Genomic DNA, 21,905 nt, shown 5'->3' on the forward strand with positions numbered 1-21,905 from the left:
CCCTCCCCCTCCCCATGCTCACCAACCCACACCCACCCCCTTCCTGTTCCTGCCATTTTCCCCCTACACTGGAGCATCAAGCTTTCACAGGACCCAGGGCCTCTCCTCCCTCTGATGGTTGGGGTCTTTGTTTCTACTTATTCAGAAAATCACTTACTGATGATTTCCTTTTTCATGATTCTATTTTCTCAACATACATTTTAAAATAAAGTACATTACAGACATGTTTAGTATCATTTAGTGTTGATGTGAACATTTTTCTTGTGTTTTATACCCATAGGAAGCCAGGTCAAATTCGGTAAACGGCATACATTTCTTCATGGCTCTATGGCCTAGGGCCCTACAAATAACATCAGGGGATATAGAGATGATATAAGATACTCACAATGTGGTACAAATGTAATAATTCAAATTATAGTAATTGTAGGAAACCAAGCTACTGGAAAAAATACACCACATTTTATAAATCTTCCTTTCCTTGTCTATTCTGATCATTAATGTGTTTTTCTCCACAGAAATAAGACTGCAAGGATCTTTAAAGCAGGATACTTTTAGTTTGTCTTTGCTGGCACATTCTCTGTGGCTAAATGCTAGTCAATCTAGATGTTAGTAAATCTCTGTTAACTCTTAATACATAAACACTGCACACCATTAGCGAGTATTATATATACAGCTATGGAAACACAAGACCTACCCTAAAACAGTCTGGATAATATGATTTTGTGCTCCAACCTGTCATTAAAATAGAGAAAGCAGGAGAAAATGCTTGTAATCATAAAGCAAAAAATACCACAAAAGAAGATGGTTTGATTACAATGCTCTGAAGTAAAAATTATAGAAATTATAGTTTTTCAAAGTCTTCATTACTTGAAAATTTAATACAAAATATTTAAGCATTTATGACATATAGGAACATATGGTATCTGTAAATTTTCTATTTTACAAGAAGACAAATAGGATTCATGTTTGTGATGACAGCACCATACTGGGATTTAAGAAAACTTGACTTTAAAATCAAGTAAAATTGTTCCAGGGAATAAAGAACTGAGGTTTAAAATTATCTTCCTGAGAAAGTTGTCAGGCTAGACCCATTTTTTTCTGACTTCATTTTTACCCTCTGGCAAATCCCAGAATTCTAAATTTGCTTTAGCTTTTGAGGTAGCCAATTTAGAAGTTCTGTGGATGAGAGTAAGCAAGGAATTTCATGTAGGCATAAATATAAATGAGCATGGATGAATTAAAAATATACTGTTCACTTTGGGGCTGTGTGTGACATTTGCTAAGTACCTTAAAATGAATGGATGAATGGATGTGAAGTTAAATATCTCCAATACTTATCATGAAACCAGAGTCAAGTACTTTGGTTCTCAATAATGTAATATAGCATCTGTAATAATATTAGCTAACTACAGCATAAACACCAAATACTAGTTGTTATGACAGCAGAAATCTACTTCCTCATTTATATTGATGCCAACAAGTATATAGGAATTAAAGATGAAGTTCACCATCAGTCTCCTAGAGATCTATATTATCTATTATTAGTCTTTATATTTCTCTTGTTTTTAACATTTCAGAGCTACTCTGAAATCTTGTTTTTCAATTTTTATATTATATGTTTTCATTTCTCTAGTTTTGGTTTCATGAAGAATTTAGATCCCCTTTTAAGGCTCTTCCTATATATGTATAACTCTATATATCTGACTCTGGACAAGTCAATTATCAAACTCTCAAAGTCACTGGTTCCCTACTTCTAAGATGGGGAGAGTTATAATACAGTATCTCTGAAAGAAACTAGCCTCATAGTGCTTAGTAAGAAATGCAAAAATTAATAAAAAGCCATTAACTTAAAATTTATTAATGTCAATAATTATACTTTTTGATCATTTACTACATAAGTATTTTGGTTATATGTGTACTTCACAAACAGTATCTAGGGTAATAATGCCCATATTCACCAAACTATGTGTAATTATTAACCAATTCTATGAATGTAATTAATGACTCAATAATAAAGAATATCTTAAAAGATGGACTGTAGTTCAGTTTCCAGCACAAACACGTACACACACACACATTTTTAAAAATAGCAAAAAATAACCCTTAATTAAAATGAAACTAAATATATAATAAAAATTGACACAAAATAGTAAATTAACATCAGTTTGGCTCCTGAAGACCACAGAGCTAGTAAATGTTAAAGTTTAGATGCAAACCGATATAAAAACATGGCATTTATTTCTGTGATGCATGAATGTTTTGACACATGAAACTTAATAAATATGACACAGTGTATTAACAAAATGAAGGATATTAACTCCCCATAGTGGAATTAGAAAGCTTTTTCTTTAAAATAATAAAATAAAAATGACTGCTCTGACTACAGTGTGCTAGTAATTCTAACTAGAGAAATTAGGCAAGAAAAAGATGTAAAAGGCAATCTATGGGGTTGATCCTAGGTGAGATCCTACCAGTGATGATTATAGAGACTGAAGTAGCCACTGCCTGTAGCCAGGCAGGACTTCCAGTGGAAGGAAGGGGCCATCAACCCACCCATAAACCTTCACCACAAAATCTGTATTGCTTACAAGATGCTCAGGGATAAAGATGGAACAGAGACTGAGGCAACAGCCAACCACTGATTGTCCCAACTTGAAACCCATTCCATGGGAAAGAGCCAACCCCTGGAACTCTTAATAATACTCTGCTATGCTTGCAGACAGGGGCCTAGCACAACTGTATCCTGAGAGGCTTCATCCAGCAGTGAGTGGAAACAGATGAAGAGAACCATGGCCAAACATCAGGCAGAGCTTAAGGAGTCTTTTCAAGTCTCAGGGATAGGATTTAGGAAGCCAGAGGGGTCAAGGACACCGCAAGAAGACCTACAGAGTCAACTAACCTGGGACGTGGGGGCTCACAAAGACCGAACCACCAACCAAGGAGCATGCAAAAATGAAAACAACAACTTACTTACAAAGCAATAATAAAATTTTTCTATACAAATTTAGTTACAGAACTGAAAAAGAACTCTATATTGAAGAATATTGAACACATTAGAAATACAGCCAACTATGAAGTTTAGAAAATGGAAAGCTATTCCAAACTAACAGGCTATAAGTTATTTTTTGCTAACATCTTCATACAAAATTTTTGGACAGATTCAACGTAGTTGTTTCAAAATTCCAAGGTTATTTTTCCACAGAAATTATTAAATTTGCATAGAACCACAAAAGAGCTAAAGCTATCATGAGCTTAGAGAATAAAGCTTAAGGCATCAAATTCCAAGATTTCAAAACTTATTAGAAAGTGATTGTCATCAATACAGCAGAATGCTAGCATGGAGACACCCATGAGCCAATGAAATGGGATAGAAAACTCGGAAGCAAACCCACACATTTATGATTAGTGTCACTTTTGCACATGAGTCCCAGGAATACAAAACAAGAGTGGATAATGTTTTCAATAAATTGAAACTAGACCATTGAAAGAAAACAGGGAGAGAACTCTAAGACATGATTTAAAAACAGAACTTTAAAATATCTATGTATCTATGTATCTCTGTATGTATGTATGTATGTATGTTTGTATGTATTATGCATGTATCTATCTATCTATCTATCTATCTACCTATCCACCTCTATCAATCTAGATATCTTTACATATTATTCTAACTAAACACATTTATCCTTTATCATTACCTATTATTCTTACCTTCAAATTATCATATCTCTCTCTCTCTCTCTTTCTCTCTCTCTCTCTCTATCTATCTCTCTATCTATCTATCTATCTATCTATCTATCTAAAAGTATGACATACAAATGACAGACATGTAAATGGGAAAATGATCAGAATCACTAACATAAGGATAATGAAAACAAGGATGAAGTTGCTACTTCACAAAAACAGAAGATAAAAATCCGTCATGTGGAGAAAATCGAACAAATATACATGTCTAGAGGGATATAAATTAGTACAAACTATTGTTTAAAACACTATAAAATTTCCTCAGGAAACAAATAGTAAAAATACTATTTGATCTAGCAATCTCACGACTTGCCAATTATCCAAAGGAAACGAAGACAGTATGTTAGAGATATCTGCAAATCTGTATTATTGATGCAAGTGCATTATTCATAGCCACCAAGATATGTAAATAACTGTGATGCATATTACAACATGAATGCATACAGACAAAAAGCAATATTTGTCTGATAAATAGCTTAAAAGCAATCCCATTATTTCTGACAACATGAATGAATTTTAAAGGAATCATGGTAAGTAAAATAATATAATATGAACAAGACGAAGGTAGTGTCACATAGCACAAATGTAGAATCTAGTAATGTTGAACTTATGATCATAGTTGAATGACAGTTATCAGAACGTAAGGTATTGAGGGTGAAGGGAATGAGAAGCTACTAATCAAAGGCTACCAAGACAAGAAAAGTGGGTCATGAGATCCACCATACATCAAAACCACCATAGAAAGTAGTGATGTAGTACCTGCTTCAAAATAGTTAAGGATATAAATGTTTCACTATAAAAATTATAGCTTGGAGAATTAATAACATACATTTGAATTAGCTGAATTTAACCCTGTCACATGACATACATATGCAAAGTAACATACTGTTCCTTATAATTTTATAAAATCATGATTTACCAATGAATATAATATTAAAAAGAATAAATAAATTACAATAGGCAATATCAAGGATAGCAGTGTCATGACCATCTATATACCATTTTTAATAATTGAACCTGAAAATATCTTCTGCAAATCAGTATAAATAATTTCATTCTGTAAATAGTTAAGTATAATTGCTTTGGTTAACTCTGCTTACATAAATTAATTAAAGGATATAATTGATACAGCTATTTTGTTTTAAATTTGTTAGACAAATTATGGCATATATACTTATAACATGAGGACACTATTTCTTCTTAAGTCATGACAAACATTGAAGAGTGATTTCAGAACTCTTACTAGTTTACTTCAAGGAAACAAAGCAAAATGTGTCTTCAGAGACTCTCAAGGCAAGATTAGATATTAAATCCAAATGAGAATTATCTGTGATAACAGAGGTAGACTAAGATAGGTACCTAATGAACAATTGAGCAAACAAATAAATTGTAATCCATATAGCCTGGACAGTCTGTAGGCCTTCAGTCGTACAGGAAGACCAAATGATATCTGACACATCACCGTTACCTTTGGTACACATGTGGTCAAAACTTAGCCTTCATTAGGTTTAAGGTAAAGATGTATTTTACATTTCATGTAAATGTCAAACTATATAAATAGGTACTTTATAAATATGGGCTGATGAAAGCTGTTTTTATCCTTGTAATATTTATTATAATCCATATCCAGTATTCTACAGGTGTAACCATGATTTTCATTTGAATATCTTCATTTATCTAATGACATCTAGAAAAAAAGGCCATAGCAATAATCAAAGCATTTAATACAATTTACAATACTCAAGGCATTTTACATGGTCATGACTGCAAAATTGAAAAAGAATGTTTTTCTATAACTCATTCCATGTTACTATAAAATAAATTAGAATTATAGAATCAATACTCAAATAATAGTATGATCTAATTTGAAGAAAATCAAAAAATTATAAAACAGTGCTGGCGTACCATAGTTCTGAGATACTATTCCACATGGAGTTACTTGAGCTGATCTACAGCAAATTTAATTTTGATTTCTCTCATGGGGAGGGGCTCAAATTCCCACTATTAATTTTACTTCATTTTTTCTTAAGGGAAAATAAGTTCTAATGTTCTAAAATGAAGAGGCAATGCTAGTTATGTAATGTTAAAATTAATTGAATTCTAGTTTTATACTTATATTATAAAACAATATATAACTATATATAAACAATATACTATTTTATTTTATAACAATGTTTACTCTGTAACAAATAAGCTTTATCTCAAAAGACTTGGTTTAAAAATGCAGCTATGACTGGGCAGCTGCTAAATTTTATCAGCCTGCTAAATTTTATCTTTTGCATTACTAAACATACAATTATGAATAGGATGAGTTCAGAGCAGTATTTGAGACAACATGGGGTTCAGCGTAACAACAACAAGCATTTTATCTTTAACTCTTCTTCATCAAGTAAGACAAATGTTAACATGTGAACTGTAAATTGTCTTCCATGTACAATGATTATTGTCAGGCTGATTCCTTAAAAATTAAAAGTCTTAAAATAACCACAATCATTATTGTCCACTAGTTAGGAAATCTATTTGTAAGTAATATTCATTCAAAATCATGAAGGAAGTTCAAAATATTTTGGATTGCAAAAAAACATAAAACACCAAGACAAGCACATTTTGCATAGGGAGGAATAAAGAAAACTAAAACCAATACCAAAACCAACTTTACTGATATACAAGCACTCGGTGCAGCTTGTCTGCAAACACTCGATGTTCTTTCATACATTCCCTGTCTCCATTGTGAACATTCCTTTTCCTAGTTTACATTAGTTCATAGTTTGAAAAACATGCTGTTCACATGTAATATTATGGGCAGGGGTACACTACAACATTTTTGGATAGAGCTTTTCTTTCTAAATCCAAGTCATTTAAATTAAATGTCTCTTTCTTCTAAGTATTTCCCTTCCATACTAAGGCTGTCTCTATTTAACAGGGATAGATTATCTATGCAGTTGACACTAATCTCATCACAATTGCTACTATTTACTTCTAAAAACAGTAAACTAGTAAAGTTAACATTATAACAAGAAAAATAATTCTGTTTGAAAGTCTAGGTTTATTTTATTTAGAAAATACAATTTAATTCTATTAAAATATTCCTTAATATTTGATGTTTTTATGTTTTTAAATTTTAGGTTTATAGACGGTTCTGCTTGCATGTATGTCTGTGTATCACATGTGTGCATGATGCCTGAGGAGAACAGAAGAGAGTTTTGAATATCCTAGGCCTAGAGTCACAGGTAATTGTAAGTGTCCTAGCAGATGCTGGGACATGTAGCCAGGGCAGCCACTATGCTTAACTGGTGATTTATTTCTCAAGTCCCAATACAGAGTTGATACCCTTAATGGGCTCAAACTGAAGTTGTCATACCATGAAAAATTGTAAATAATAAAAACAATAGAATGGATGCATATACCATATACATATACAATTGCCGCAATGCTTGCAATATATGCATGCAATAAACTCAAAGAACTGCGGCACATGCTTTACATGTCTGTCTGTGTTTATTGTTACAAACTTTCAAGAAAAGTTTAGATGTCATGTCTTCTGACATACTGTTTTAATGTCTCTCTATATCATAATAATGTAGTCATTTCCAAATCATAATGAAATGCAAATCACAAGGAACCCCTTCTAAATCAGGTTATTAATTATGTATGTGTTTTAAGATTTATTTCATAAAAGATATAGAAGACAATAGTTACTTTCCATTCAAAAATATATGTGTTTTGACCCTGTTATAAATGATTAACTAAAAGTACTAAAAGTTTATTTGGAGAATAAACAAAAAAAAAATGTTAGTCCTACAAACAGGTGTGAAACTGGTCACATTGTGGCTCTGTTTAATAATACAAGTCTATAAGTCTTCTGAGTGCTGAAATGAGAAATGTAAACCATCATCCAGCTATGAAAGTCTTCAGTTCTAAAGCTTTCACTATTGACTATATAGGATATAAAGGATATGTGACTACATTTTCTACCCTGTTAGTCAACAGATTTGTGTAGTTTGAGGGAATTTATTTTAAATAATAGAGTATAATTTGTACTGTTAAATGAAATTTGAACATGTTAACCATAAGTATATTAGAAAATCATTTTAGCATGTGATAAATATTATTAATTAAAGCTAATAAAATTTGCACCTGTAAATATTTTATATCAACATTCAAACAACTGATGATATAATATTACAGACTTAGTTACACAAAAATAATGGTCATTTAAAAATGTAGATAACACAAATGAAAAATATACTAAATAGGTTTTTTAATTTGATAAATATATTTAATTCTTATTCAAAGCTAATTAGTATATATATCTTTCATATGTGTACTGTAGGTCTTATGAGGACTGAAAACATTTTAATAACACTTTTTTCTATCTTTACATACCTTTATCTTTCTGCATCTTTCATTCAGCCTTACCTTCAAAGTAATCTTGTCTTCCGGGCTGTGTCTTCTTTAATGACTTTGTAACGGAGACTTTACCTTTGTTTTTTTTTAATAATGCTAGTCGCACAGAAGGTTCTAGGAGAAAAAAGATAAAAAGACCACTTCTAGGTTATTCCTTCTCTAACATGACCATATGTTTCTTCTATGTTGTCACTACATGCCTTTATATTGCATTATAAACACTCCGTGGTGCTCTTGAAATAGCTGATGCCTGCTTACACTTGATTATATAAAGTAATCTTAGTCGGAGGATCAAATGTATGGCCCTCCTTTAGTATACTGACAGAAATATTAATAATATTGTGAAAATTTGAATGTCTATACATTTTCCAGGTGGCATTTTCTTATTTTGGAGCCATGCTGTTTATTGGAAGACGATGTAGTCAGTATATCTTCACTAAACTACACAGAGCACATATGAGAGATGGAAGCATGACAACAAGAAAACGGGTAATAGAAGAAATAATTCTACATGCAAAGTGGTGATTTCTCTCTTGTACTAATTAATTTATGTAACAAAGAAGTTACATGAATTCTTTCTGTATTTTAAAGTTAAAAATAGTATTAATCTACCTAGCATATTGCAAAGTGAGTCATTGTGAATATAGGGACTTGTAACTCCTTATTCATAAAAAATGGTTTTATGGAATGTGAAAACAGGATTTGGCATTGCATTATTTAGAGGTTTTGCCTAAAGACTGAAAAGAGAGTGATGTAAGCACCAGAAGATGAAAACACATCTTTTTCTACTATCTTATATTATTTGAAAAAAGTCAGAGTAAGCATCCTTTACATAATATCCAGTATAACAGAATTAAATATGGTAAAGAGAAAAGTCAAGATTTCAACATCATAAATACCAAAGCACATTAATAAGTTAATGCAAAGTAGTAGATTTCTGGCTGTACACTGGGAGGGGAAAGAACAAAATCGATGGAAGGATGCTCTGTGATGAGCAACTTGGTAATCTGTAATAGTCTTCCAACAGTAACTGAGCCCCATCCAGACTCATTTGTGTGTTTATAAACACTATACTGAAATTATCAATCAACACTTGGCTCCTTTCTGAGGTATCTGTGCCTTAAGGTATTATGAGCTTTTGGGAGTTTTGGGTTTTGTGTGTGTATGTGTGTGTGCATGTGTGTGTGTGTGTGTATGTGTGTGTGTGTGTGTGTGTGTGTGTGTGTATGTGTGTGTGTGTATGTGTGTGTGTTTTTGTTTGGTTTTTTTTTTTTACAAAAATTTACTAGGAATTTACAATAATAAATGTGCAGACATGCCTTAGCACACGTAGCAAATTTCATATAAGCTGTTCACATATCTAGTGATATCTCAAAAGATGAATAAGTCAGTTCAAGAAGGTATAATTCCACAAGCTTATATTACTGACTCTGTTTTGATTCACTACCTTAATGCCATCTTGTCACACAAAATATCATAAAAGCATAGTTATTGTAGACTTTTTTTTAATGGCAGGGTCTCATATATAGCCTAAGGTGGTCACAAACATTTTGAATAGCCTTTAACATCAACCTACTTGCCTCTACCTTCTGTGGGGATTTCAGCCATGCACAAATATACCCAATTTTGTGAGCTGCTTGCAGCTGGACCCAGGGCTTCTTGAGAATAAAACAAAGATTCCTCATGCTAAACAACTGTGTTAGCTACCTTTATATTGTTGAAATAAGACACTAAGGCCAAAAGCAACTTAAGAAAGACAGGATTTATTTTAGCTTAAGGTTCCTGAGGGATAAGACTTCATTAATGCAGAGTAGAGTCATGGCAACAGCATCATGGTCACAGGGGCAGGGAGCTGGGAGCTTACATCTTGGACCAAATGCACAATGAGAGAGTGAACTAAAAGAGGCAAGATTTTAAACCTCCCCTCCCTACATGAGTGCTCTAAGTCCTCAACCTCTCCAAATGGTGTTACCAACTGGGAAGCAAGGGTTCAAACACCTGAGACTATGGGGGACACTTCTAACTCAAACTACTACAGTCAACTCCCTGGCCATAGTCTTATGTCTAGAACATAATTTGAAATTAGTAAATTCAACTTCAAATGTTTTCCCAGGCTTTTATAGTCCTAACACTGCCTGAAAGTTCCAAGCCCTTTGTGTTGACTCAAGGAAATCTCTTAATTGCAACCTTTTGTAAAATAAAAAAACACAAATTACATACAATGACACAGAAATATATGTGCGTGAATATATATGTAAACACACACATATATACATATATATGTATATAAATACATATGTATATATAAAACCATATATTATATATGTGTGTTTATATGTATATGAAAAATTATATATATGTATATAAAATATCATTCCAAAAAGGAGGAATGGGGACATAGCAAAGTAATACTAGACTTAAAGCAAGACTGGATCCAAGCAAGGCAAACATCAAATCCTATAGCTGCATGTCAGATGTCCAGCACTTTCATTTCAAAGGGCTAGGTGGATTTTTCCCTGCAGCTTTGCTTCTTGCAACATGCATCTGTCTCTGGATAGCTCTATTCCCTACACATAGCCCTTCTTGGCAGATAGTCCACAACCAACGTCTTAGAGCATCCATATAAGTCTAGGATTCACTCTAAAACATTCCCCACAATGGTCGTTTTTCCTTTTCAGGGTCTTCACACAGGAACTCTTTTGTCATGGTCTTAACATGAGACCATGGAGTGAAAATCCAGACTCTCTTGTATCCGTCATGTCTCTAAGACCAGTACCACCTGGAAAACACTGCTAAGTTTGGCTTAGGATGAACCCTGGCCTCCTGAACCACATTAACACCAATATTTGTTTGCATATACAAGTACTAATTTAAATTTAACTTCCCAAATATAAATCTGCAATTTACTCAAGACCCACAAAGTCATAAATATATAATTTTAAATGTTTATTCATAACTTTAGTATTTAATCAGGTGCCAGATGTGTTAGTGGATTCTGGGAATTTTATGTGGAATAGGTAGAGAGAGTCAACTGCTTTACAATTCAGAGTGAATTCTATTATTGTTTTTGGAAGCACAACAGAATAGTGTTTGACTGAAGTTCTTATTATTTCTAGAAGTTTTTGACGTAAATAAAATAAATCTTAAGTAGATCTCATTCTGCGGAGGTTTTGTCACTATTGGTCATTCTTGATCTTATTCATTATCTATATTATTATTTTGGAAGCTCCTTTTCCATAATTTGTCATCCCCTTAAACTGCATAAAATGAGTATGTTAAAATATTCTGCATTCCTTAATTCTAGGATATGATTGAACAATATAAAAATGGCTTAAGCCAGTTTTATTGAAAGTAAAGCAGACACATAAATACCTACTGAACAAGAATCATACACTTGATACTTTCAGGAATTAAAAGAGCTGATGAATCATTTTGATCCTTCTGTATCACTCTTTGTTCAAAAATATAGACCTGCTTTTCATGTTTTTTTAATTAAAAAAGCTTAAGTGCAACATGCATAAATATGATAAATTTGATAGAAACATCTATTGTATCTTCATTGTACACTTTTTTTTTCATTGTACACTTTCTATCCTTATATTTTGCCAGCATATTCTATGCACCCACATCTTTCCACTTCAAGTTTCTAAGGAGTGTGAGGCATCAAAACCAGCCACCCACTCCTTTTCCCTGGCCTGCTCATCTAGTCTTACTTCCAAATATGCTTGCTCCCCTCAGGTTATTGACCCTGCATGTTTTCAATAGACCTGTGCCTCTCCCCTTACATACAGTGTTCTTCATGGCGGTTCTGAATCTTAAACCTCCCTCAGTATCTGATAACTCCAATTCTGGTCACCAAATTCTGAAATATCTTTTGTGTAGAGGAGGGCAGCAGAACAAATAAACAGACAATACACAAACAGGATTAGTCACTACTGTTTCTAGCTGATGTCAATCACAAGGGGTTGGGAGGACATTACTTACTAGGTAAAACAACGACAACCCAGATCCAAACATCAACTAAGTAAACGATGATAACGTCACAAAATTTTAGACTTCCTATCCAGACCGCCAAGCAATTCCTCCACCATCTTTCTCTCTTCAGCTTCTCTTTATCTTTTTTTATGCAAATAATGTTTTGTAACAAAGAGGTAAGATGAAATAAACCAGGCCTGCTTCGGAGGCTTGAAATCTCAGCTAGGCAGGACACTGGGTCCTGCTGCTCTTCAAAGCAGATGGCCTGATTTATACCAGCAGGCTTCATCAGCACTGGCCACACTAACAGCTGACCACAGGTTTTGCTCCCTTGTTGCTCCTCATCTGTGCTTCGTGATTAACCAATTTCTTCTGGAGTTTTTTTTCCCCCTCTCTTGGCAATTTATCCCATCACCCACTACTGTCTGAAATCGGTGGACTTTCTGCCCCTGCCATGTTTTCATTTTCTCATTAGTTAAGTATTTTTGATTCATATTCCTTGGCTAATAAAAGTATATAAAAAATTCGAACAGGAAATAGGAAGTGCTTTCTTCTGACCAGCCATGACCAGTATTTAATGCTCTCCTTCTCCCTGTGAATGCTCGGTTTCCTTGAGAATAACAGCTTTGTTAGAATGCAGACTAGGGTCCACTCCATATCATTAACAGATCCGATCCTGTCTCTAGGATCTACTCATCCTGACACCCTCAGCCAACAGAAGTAGCGAATCTTACTGCACTTCTGTGGACAATGCTGCCCTCTCATGGCTTCAAATTTTCACGTTGGATAACTTAAAAGATGTGCTTAGTATCCCTGTTAATATTTAAACTCACCTAGTAAACATTTTCAGGTTTAGCAGAATGTGGATATTTAAGTAAATATTTAAATATTGTTTTAGAACATTAGGGGCTAAAATTTTAAGATAGGGTTATTTTCAAGTAAGTTAATAGCATTTCACCAGTGTCATGAAAACTGGAAAGGCAACAACAGTTGGATTAAATTTTAATCTCTAAAAGAAATCCCATCACAATCTGAGTAAATTATCGTTGAATAATTTACTCCAAGATGAAAATAGCGTAAATGCCATGAACTTAATAGAAGATAAATAAAATAAATTCGCTCAAGAGGGTCTCTTTAGGTTTGTTTTTTCTTTAAGTTTTTTTCCTTCTCCTTTTTAACCCTCTCTTATTTCATCTGATTTGTCTACTGTCAGGAGGGTATAGAGGAAAGCCATAAGAACCATGAAAGGCTCATCATTAAATTCTGTATTTAAGCATTCAGATTTAAAAGTCAAATTGATTTTGCGTCTTTAGTATATTGATGTAAAAAAAACAAAAACAAAAACAAAAAACAAAAAACAAAAAACAAACCTATGACAAAGAGATTTAAAATTCTCCTCCTTTCTAAAGAGTCTATTGGGAGTTTGCAGTCAGTAGTAGATGATCTCCATTTAAAGTCACAATTGTCACCTATGAGTTTACATAACACCTTATGTTTATTCAGTGCTGCCAAAATGATAAGTTAAAAATAAGTTACAAGTTTCACTGTGGCTTTTCCCTTCTCATTTTTGACCCTATCATGCCCCCTTGTGACTGATTAAAAGAAGCTTTTGTTTTTTAAATTAACTATATCTAGGTGTGACCACAAATGCGAAACAAGTAAAACAGCAAGAAAGGAAAAGTTACAACTATGTCAATACTGCTTGGTGAATCCTTTGTTGAAAGATATTTAATATGGTGATTGATCAAACTTTCCTTAAATAAGGCTTTGATGATTAACGGCAGGAGGAACAACCTTCAGTGGCAGAGTCATATAAAAATTCTACTGACATAAACTTTTTCTCAGTTCTCACCCTGGAAGGCGACTGCAAACATGGCAACTTATCTTTTTGAAGAAGACCTAGCAAAACAGACGTGGAATTTTAACTGGGTCAGTTCGCAACCTATTTTGCCTTTGAACTTGGCTCAGGAGTTCCATATATTTTTGTATTATTCTTAAAAGAGCTCCTTTTGAAATTCATGTAGAAGGGTAGAGAAACAAAGCAAGGGGATAAAGAAGTTTATTGAACAACCTTATTGACTGTATTGTATTCCACATACTCAGACTGAGCTTCAAAACTCTCCGGGTTTTGAGTTACGATTTCACTGAAGTATCCACGAAATGGTTTGGCTCAGAGCAGATAACCTTTATAGTGGTTTACAAAATGAGTGGACAGCAGGCATAGACAGGGAAAAACATTGTACTTAAATTCATTTAAAAATGTTTCAATATTCAATGTTTTTTATCTGACAAACAGTATACAAAATTACAATTATCTCAAAAGGATGCAACATAAAATTAAAATAACTAATATCACACTAAGATAGAAAAATTATATATTTATAAACATAAAAATAAGTTACCATGATCTTATCAATGGCTACTGACTGATATTAAAAGTATTTTATGTATTAAAAAGTATTTCTGTTATTTTAATTCAGAATTTAAATGATACATATGTAGCTCAGAATTTAATAAACATAAAAAGAAATGTAATTTCTGAGATACAAATATCCTTTTTTTCCTTGATTCTTTGTAACAAAACTGTACATTAGAAGAATCGGGTGTCTTATATTAAGCTTATGAACTCCTGAGATTATAAAGATTGAAGGTAAATGCAATGATAATTTTAAAGTTTTGAGCAAATATAAAATCATATAACCATTTGTTACTTCTTGCCTGATAGCTCCGCATTTTTCATGGGTATGTAAACAAGAAGTGACCAAAGAGAGGCAGAATATTATCACAAGTGGATAAAAACAAATAATGCCTTCTGATTTTTACCAAATTCTTCAAAGTCATGAGAGAAATCAATTGTGTTTCTATTCATGTGTGAATATCTACAGCTAAAATCCTCTAAACTGACGTATTCAGTTTACTGACTAGCCAGGCAATTTAAGAGTGCACAAAGGAATGAACACGCAGAGAGGATGGTTTTTGAATCAACATTCCACAATGTACTAGCTCCCAGACAAATTATCACACAGTTGACAGGGCACACAGCACACAGAAAAGCCAATGCCCACGTATGTAAAAACAGGGACTATTTTAAAAAATAAAATGGCAAAATATATCATTAAGTGTGAAAGTGGAATTTTCTTGAAAATCAAGGATTTTGTAGTTATTGGCTTAGATGTAATTATCTGTGTATTAACTTCTGTTCATATTAAGTATAACATAGAAACCGTGATTTAAAAATTTATACTCAATATCATCTACAGCTGCTGCTCAAAGGACAATACTTACCTAATTTTTTCCTTAATTTCTTTGATTTCATTTTCTTTGCTCTCTTTAGCATTTGCTGAGCTGTAGAGATATCCTTAAAGCCCCTATTGAAAAGATATATTGTAAATATATAAAGTATATTTAAACATAGACATATATGTAGATGTACATGTTTGAGCTATATCACATGCAATAAATTTGTAATCCCAATTATTACCTAATTTCAAAAGTAAGTTTAGTAAAGACCAATGACTTCTTGAATCTCCCAAAATATCTACCTCAGATATCCAGTAGTCCTTCAAATTCTTAATCTCTTCAGTGTAACATAGAAGACTTACCATTCTTCTGAAATTTTTTCTTCTTTTTCAGATTGCAGTAAACTCTTCCTACTTGTTTTTGATTCGGGTGTCCAAGATAAAGTTCCACTTTCTGATCTGCTAACAGAAATGCATGCTTTTAAACAGAATCAACAGAAGTGCATCAGCTCTTTTAAAAACTACAAGCTGCTATTGTCTGAAACTTGGAAATAAAATCTATTTAAGCTACAGAGGAGCTTTATCTTGAAAAGTAATAAAAGTCTGCCATTAATTTAAAATGTTTACATTTCAATTACATGGGGCATATTTCAATCGTTTTGCTGAGAGGACTGTGGTCCTGGGACTTTTATTCTAGTCCCTCTTTCTATTTGCCGGGCCATGAAGATCCATTTGTACAATTATTGCATTACTTCACCAAAATGTAATTTTTGCATTGCCTTAATGAATCTCCCACACACACACATTTTTAACACTAGAATTCTCATATTTTAACATTACATGTTCTCTATCTTCTAAACAAATCAACGCACATCAATTTTTATAGTTATTCTACTTCCATAAGGGATGTGTACTTTGGTCTTCGTCACCCCTAAGCCGATGCCTGCTTATCTGAGTAGCTTAGCTTACCTGCTGCTTAACTGTGTGTGCTCTGATGACGACACATTTTCTTTCTCAGGGCATAGCCAGGCTTGAGATGGACAAGCGGGTACAGTAGGTGAAGTTTCATCATGTCCCAAAGTCCGAGGGTTCTTATGTTAAAAGCATACACAAATGTAAAGGAAATGCAACAATTCCAGTATTTGTATTGATCCCTCACTTGGCTCAACCTGGGTAGTCTTAATAGGGAAACTCATTACAAAATTAAAATGATAATAAAGTGAAATTTCTGGAACATAGCCTACGTAATCTTTTGTTACATGGTGAATAGTAAGCATTTTGGTATAGTTCACATATACAAAATGATGAATTGCAAAGATCTTTAGAAATCTCAGAAAATTAAAAACTTCAAAGATTATCAAATAAATAACAGATATTGCGGTCCCTTGGCCTCTGGCTGAGGATCTTCAGCTGCCGTCTCTCCGTGTCTATTTCTGAATTTTTAAAGTACTGTCAGCCAGTGATTTTAGTCTGCTGCCAAATATGCAGCTGAGGCACATCATTTTTTTTTTTTCTGGCTACTGTGAAATAAAGCGTTGAAAGAAATCCAAAGTAAAGAAAAAAATAGAGAGTAAATGAAAGAAAAGCTACATGAAAAATTACATCTGGTGATGAAGAAGAAGTCAAAGGCTTCTAGAAGTAATTGCGTTTTTCAAGCCAATAAATTGTATTATTAATCACCATGGCATAGCAAAACCTTCAGAAGCCAGCAAAGATGGAGCGCTCAAGAGTTTCCATGACATGTTACCTTTGGCCAGGGCCGCTGGTTGGAGAGAGGCAGTGTTTGTGAAGGCAAGCCGGTGGAATCTAAAGCTGGCCAGTCTTTCTCCAAGGCATCCTGCACAAGTAACGACATTAGAACAGACAACGTTTTGCTTGCAAACTCTTACCATGCTTCCTTTAAATTGTACAATTCTCACAAATGTGCATAAAGTCCACAAAGTCTTTTGTGTGTAGGAAATTTTTACATGCTATAGTGAGAGGCTGCGCCTCTGGTTAAGGAATACATTATAATATGCTTGATCCATATGCTTTGGTTAAGAGAAGAGCTGATGTGTAATTGCTCTATATATGGTGTGAACACTGTTCTGGGTATTTATTCATTACGGACTCTCAGCTAAGTCTAGAAGTAACCCAGAGAAATCAGCTGTTATCCCATTGTGGTGCAAAATACATTTTCTATTAAACATTGTTATAAAGACCACAATATTTTAATAAATTAGAATCAGTTTTCCTTAACAATTGCATATAAGCTAGGGTTTGCTTTGATTTTTATTTTCAAAATCTCAAAAGTTTTATTTTTGGGGGGTGGACAGAAGGGAGAAATTTATATTACTGATTAAAAATATGTATAGTATCTCATTTCTGATGTAATTATACTGCAACATAATTCTGCAAATGGGTAAAGAGTTAGTTTGTACTAACTCTTCAAATGTGAAATTTTTACTGTGTAAGATCTTTCTCTTCATCCTGAAAGTTTGTTCCACTTATAAAATTCCCAAGTTTATTCTTTATTCAATAAAGTTTTATTAATAATATAAATGGTGTACATTTAAGATATAATTATCTCAATTTTATTTAATTAGTTTATCTTATCTGATGTATCTTATGTAATCTGTGATTCTCTATGAACAAGGATCACCAGGACACTTAATAGCATTTAAATGGCCAAACCCTTTGAATGTTAGAATGATTATATTCTGGGAGATGTTAACACAGTTTTCCATTTACACAAGCTCAGGGTGCCTTGCTTCCTTAATGACTACTGAAAAATGCAAGACTAATGCATAATAGTGACTGATGGTAGGCAGGTGACAACAATTTATTACTAAGGCATTATTCTTAGGAGACAGAATCAAGGTTGTGGTATGCCAATATCATATGAACATCATAACTATATCCAGTAAAATATTTCATGGGATTTTTTTTATTACAAAGGAATTATTAACACACAAATATCTGTGTCACAGTTATATTTGGTCTAAGAATTAAAATTGGGAAATGCAGAATAAGTTCAAGAATTCTATTGAATTCTGTGGTAATTGTAGCAAGTAACAGCCTATTAAACATCTGAGAGCATTTTAAAAATTCTTACGACAATATACTCATTACTGAATTTGACAATAAACTTAATTTATAAATTCTAATAGGAAGTCATGTTTAAAAGTATCATGTTGTATACAGTAAATACACGAATTTTATTTTTTAAACAAAGTATTCCAATATTCCCAAATAAAGCATTATTGGAGAAATACGGGAGAGGCCTCTCCCTGAAACATTTAGTGGTCTTCTTTCCCATAACTGAGAAAGATAAGATAAGAAGATGGCAGCCAAGAAACAATGCTGTGGCTCTGGGGACATAACCACGAGAGGAAACAACTGATGGTTGTCAGAGTTTGAAATGACAGAGGTGACATGGAGGACATTTGATTTCATATTTCTGAAAATAAGATACTGAAACTGTTTGCAACATATTGAAGCTGATAATATTAACTACTTGCTAAATCATGTCAGAAACCTAGTAAACTCCCATTGACATTCCGAATGGTTTCTGTGTCTCATGACAGATGATAAAACATCTGATGACTGCCCTTTAAAAACAAAGAACTGAAGTTCGATGCAGAATTCCTGACGAGATTGAGATTCAAAGTTTTAAGCTATTTTTTTTTCTGAGTAGCAATGAATATTTATGCTGGGAAAGGACACAGGTTACTGAACAGCAACTATCATGAAATTAGTTATCTTATTGTAAGGGAAATGGTTAAAATGAAGAGGGTATCTGAAAATGAGACAATGAAATCTAAGAAAAGACACAGTGCCATCTACCACTGGCTACTACTGGCTACTGACTATTGGGAGACAACTGGTGCTATCAGTCTGACATACACTAATCTTCTTGTAACTTTAAAAAAAAAAAAAAAAGTCCTTTTTCAGCACCTGTCAAATCATGTCATTTTTTTTCTGTCCTCTGAAAGTCTAGCTTCCCCCTTCCTCCCATAGCACTACTCTCTATAGGATTACTATAGTAGCAGTGCTATACCAGTATTACCCTGTATGGCAGTTCTCTCGCTAGTGGTACTTCAACGGTAGTACTTACTATAACAAATATCTCTTTAGTGGTATTCCAATAGCAGTACTCAAAACCAGTATTCTCTGTTGGCGTTCTCATTAAAGTAGCTGTCTCTGTATGCTCCAATAGCAGTACTCTATAGAGCAGTACTCCAGTAGAAAGAATCTGTAGCAGTGCTCTTTATAGCAGCTGTTTCCACAGCAGAATGATTCTGTAGCAGAACTCCAGTAGCAGCACTAACTTTAGCAGTACTCTCTCTAGCACCTCAGTTTAGAGCGGCCTCTCTTTATCATACTCTCTACAGCAATATCCTAGAGCAGTGATCCAATAGTAGTTCTCTCTATAGCAGTGTTCATTGCCGTATTACAGAAATTACAGAATCTAGGAATAGTACTTTCCTTCTCAGACTACTGATGTGGGATGTAATCAATTTGAGCAGGTAAACTGAAGATAACAATCTACTGTCTTTGAAAACAACACCTTAGATCCTGGGAGAAAGAGCAGTGACCTCTGTTTTCCATATGAGCCTGTACTTTCTCTTTCCAAGAAAAATGTTCTCATGGGAATCTACCAAACCAGTAAAAGCATCTGAAAATTAACTTACTGGTGGATGTTCCAGGACAAAATCTAGGCTAATGACAATGACCTCAGTTAAATACACTGTGAGACAAAGTACATGGGTCCAGTCAGAATACTCAGAGGCCATTGGAGTGCATTGTGAGAAAATCTGTCTTTGTAGAACTAAGGTATAGATATTCTTGGGCAACTATTCATTTCTGAATATTTTATAGTAGCTTTTGATGTTCATAATAAACTAGATAATACTGGTGCTGTTTCGGGTGAAAAACAAGTTACTTGCTGAACAATATAACAAAATAACTATCATCTGGAGTATAAAATAATATGGGGTTCTACATGTCAGAATTAATCAGAGGGTGCTCTTCAGACATCCCAAAGGGAATTTTTTGTTTGTTTGTTTGTTTGTTTTGTTTTTTGAGACAGGGTTTCTCTGTATAGCCCTGGCTGTCCTGGAACTCTGTAGACCAGGTTGGCCTTAAACTCAGAAATCCACCTGTATCTGCCTCCCAAGTGCTGGGATTAAAGACATGTGCCACCACTGCCCGGGAAGTTTTATGTAGAAAAAATTGTTAAACACATGAAATTCTTGCTTCCTGAAATGAAGTTTACTCTTGTCTGGAAATCTTAATTCTTCCACAAGCATCCAGAAAGTATGCTAACATAACTTCTTATATTATATGTGGAAAACCTCCTATACCTCAAAGTTCTTGGCACTTGATAAATTTGCTAAACTATATTTAATAAAACAAAAAATAGCTGTCAGTAAGAAGTCTCTTTGGTTAACCAATTGCTGTACAGCATGATATTTAAGGCATAAAATCACAGTAGACTGGCATAGGTATCTGATCTCAGGTCAAGCTAGTTTTATACTTATTTCCTTTTGATAACTGCAATAGAAATATTGAAATGCATTTCTAACAAGCCATGAACTTGTGGTCATGTTGGTTTCATGTAGCTATCCTGGCACCAAGCATGGTATCTGCTATGGTATAAGCATTCAGCAATTTCTGTTTAAAAGAGAATAAATTCGAATTGGTTCTACATGACTATATTGTGATATATCTTTTAAATGCAGAATTTGGTTCAAAGTATAGTTATTTCTATTACTCACATAAGTAAAAGAATAAAATTTTAGTCAGATAGGGAATTTTAGTACACCAGAAATTTAAAGAAAAGTTAAAAATAATGGAACCTTCTGGTTATTTGATTACATGCTCTGAAGTTGTAAGACGATTTTAAAATAATGATGAATAAAATAATGAAGGAAGTGAAGAAAAAGGAAGACTACAATGGTTTCCTAATGAGTACTTGCTTTATATTATGTGTTTTCTTAATGAGTTGGAGGAATGGCTCTGTCGGCACAATGTTTGGTATAAGGGTTTGGTTTTGGAATCCCAGCATACACAGGAGGGTATGGGGAGAAAGTATTCCATTGCATTCCTATATAATATTGTCAAACAACAAAATTAATAATATAAACAATCAAACTGTACATTTTCAACTGGGTAGTAACATAAATGAAATTATAAGTTCAATAAATGGGCCAAAATTATTAGATAAAGTAGGAAATATTATTAGTGAAATACATGATAGGCCAAACATAAACATCTAGATAAAACTCGAGGCTATGCTTTAACATTGAAATTGGCAGTGAATTTTTAAAAATACAACACCCAAAATCACAAGCAACAAATGAACAGATAGACAAATCTGACTGCATAGAAATAAATATTTCTATACAGCTCAGAAAACAACAAATTAAAGAAAATCCACCTAACAGAAAATATCAGCAGCCAGATAGTGATGGTGCAAGCCTATAATTCCAAGCTTCAGGAGGCAGAAGCAGGCAGATCTCTGGGTTAGCAGTCAGCCTAGTAGGCAGAGTGAATTCC

At 33.5% G+C, this 21,905-nt stretch overlaps 1 protein-coding gene across 9 annotated transcripts in view; it reads right to left on the reverse strand.

The window, feature by feature from the left end:
* Positions 1-21,905, reverse strand: part of Lrriq1 (leucine rich repeats and IQ motif containing 1) — a 200,863-nt gene that overhangs the window by 94,256 nt on the left and 84,702 nt on the right. For 7 of the 9 annotated variants that reach the window (XM_031349424.1, XM_031349417.1, XM_031349418.1 and 4 more), the window contains 5 exons: positions 17,113-17,202; positions 16,335-16,456; positions 15,729-15,827; positions 15,412-15,494; positions 8,164-8,265 (listed from right to left, as the gene is read on the reverse strand). In XM_031349424.1, coding sequence (XP_031205284.1) covers positions 8,164-8,265; positions 15,412-15,494; positions 15,729-15,827; positions 16,335-16,456; positions 17,113-17,202 — 496 coding nt within the window. The remainder of the gene's footprint in view (positions 1-8,163; positions 8,266-15,411; positions 15,495-15,728; positions 15,828-16,334; positions 16,457-17,112; positions 17,203-21,905) is intronic. The other 2 variants (XM_031349416.1, XM_031349419.1) reach the window with 1 other exon arrangement.

The sequence above is a fragment of the Mastomys coucha genome, unplaced genomic scaffold (assembly GCF_008632895.1).
Source record: "Mastomys coucha isolate ucsf_1 unplaced genomic scaffold, UCSF_Mcou_1 pScaffold4, whole genome shotgun sequence".
In the NCBI taxonomy this organism is placed as follows: Eukaryota; Metazoa; Chordata; class Mammalia; order Rodentia; family Muridae; genus Mastomys; species Mastomys coucha.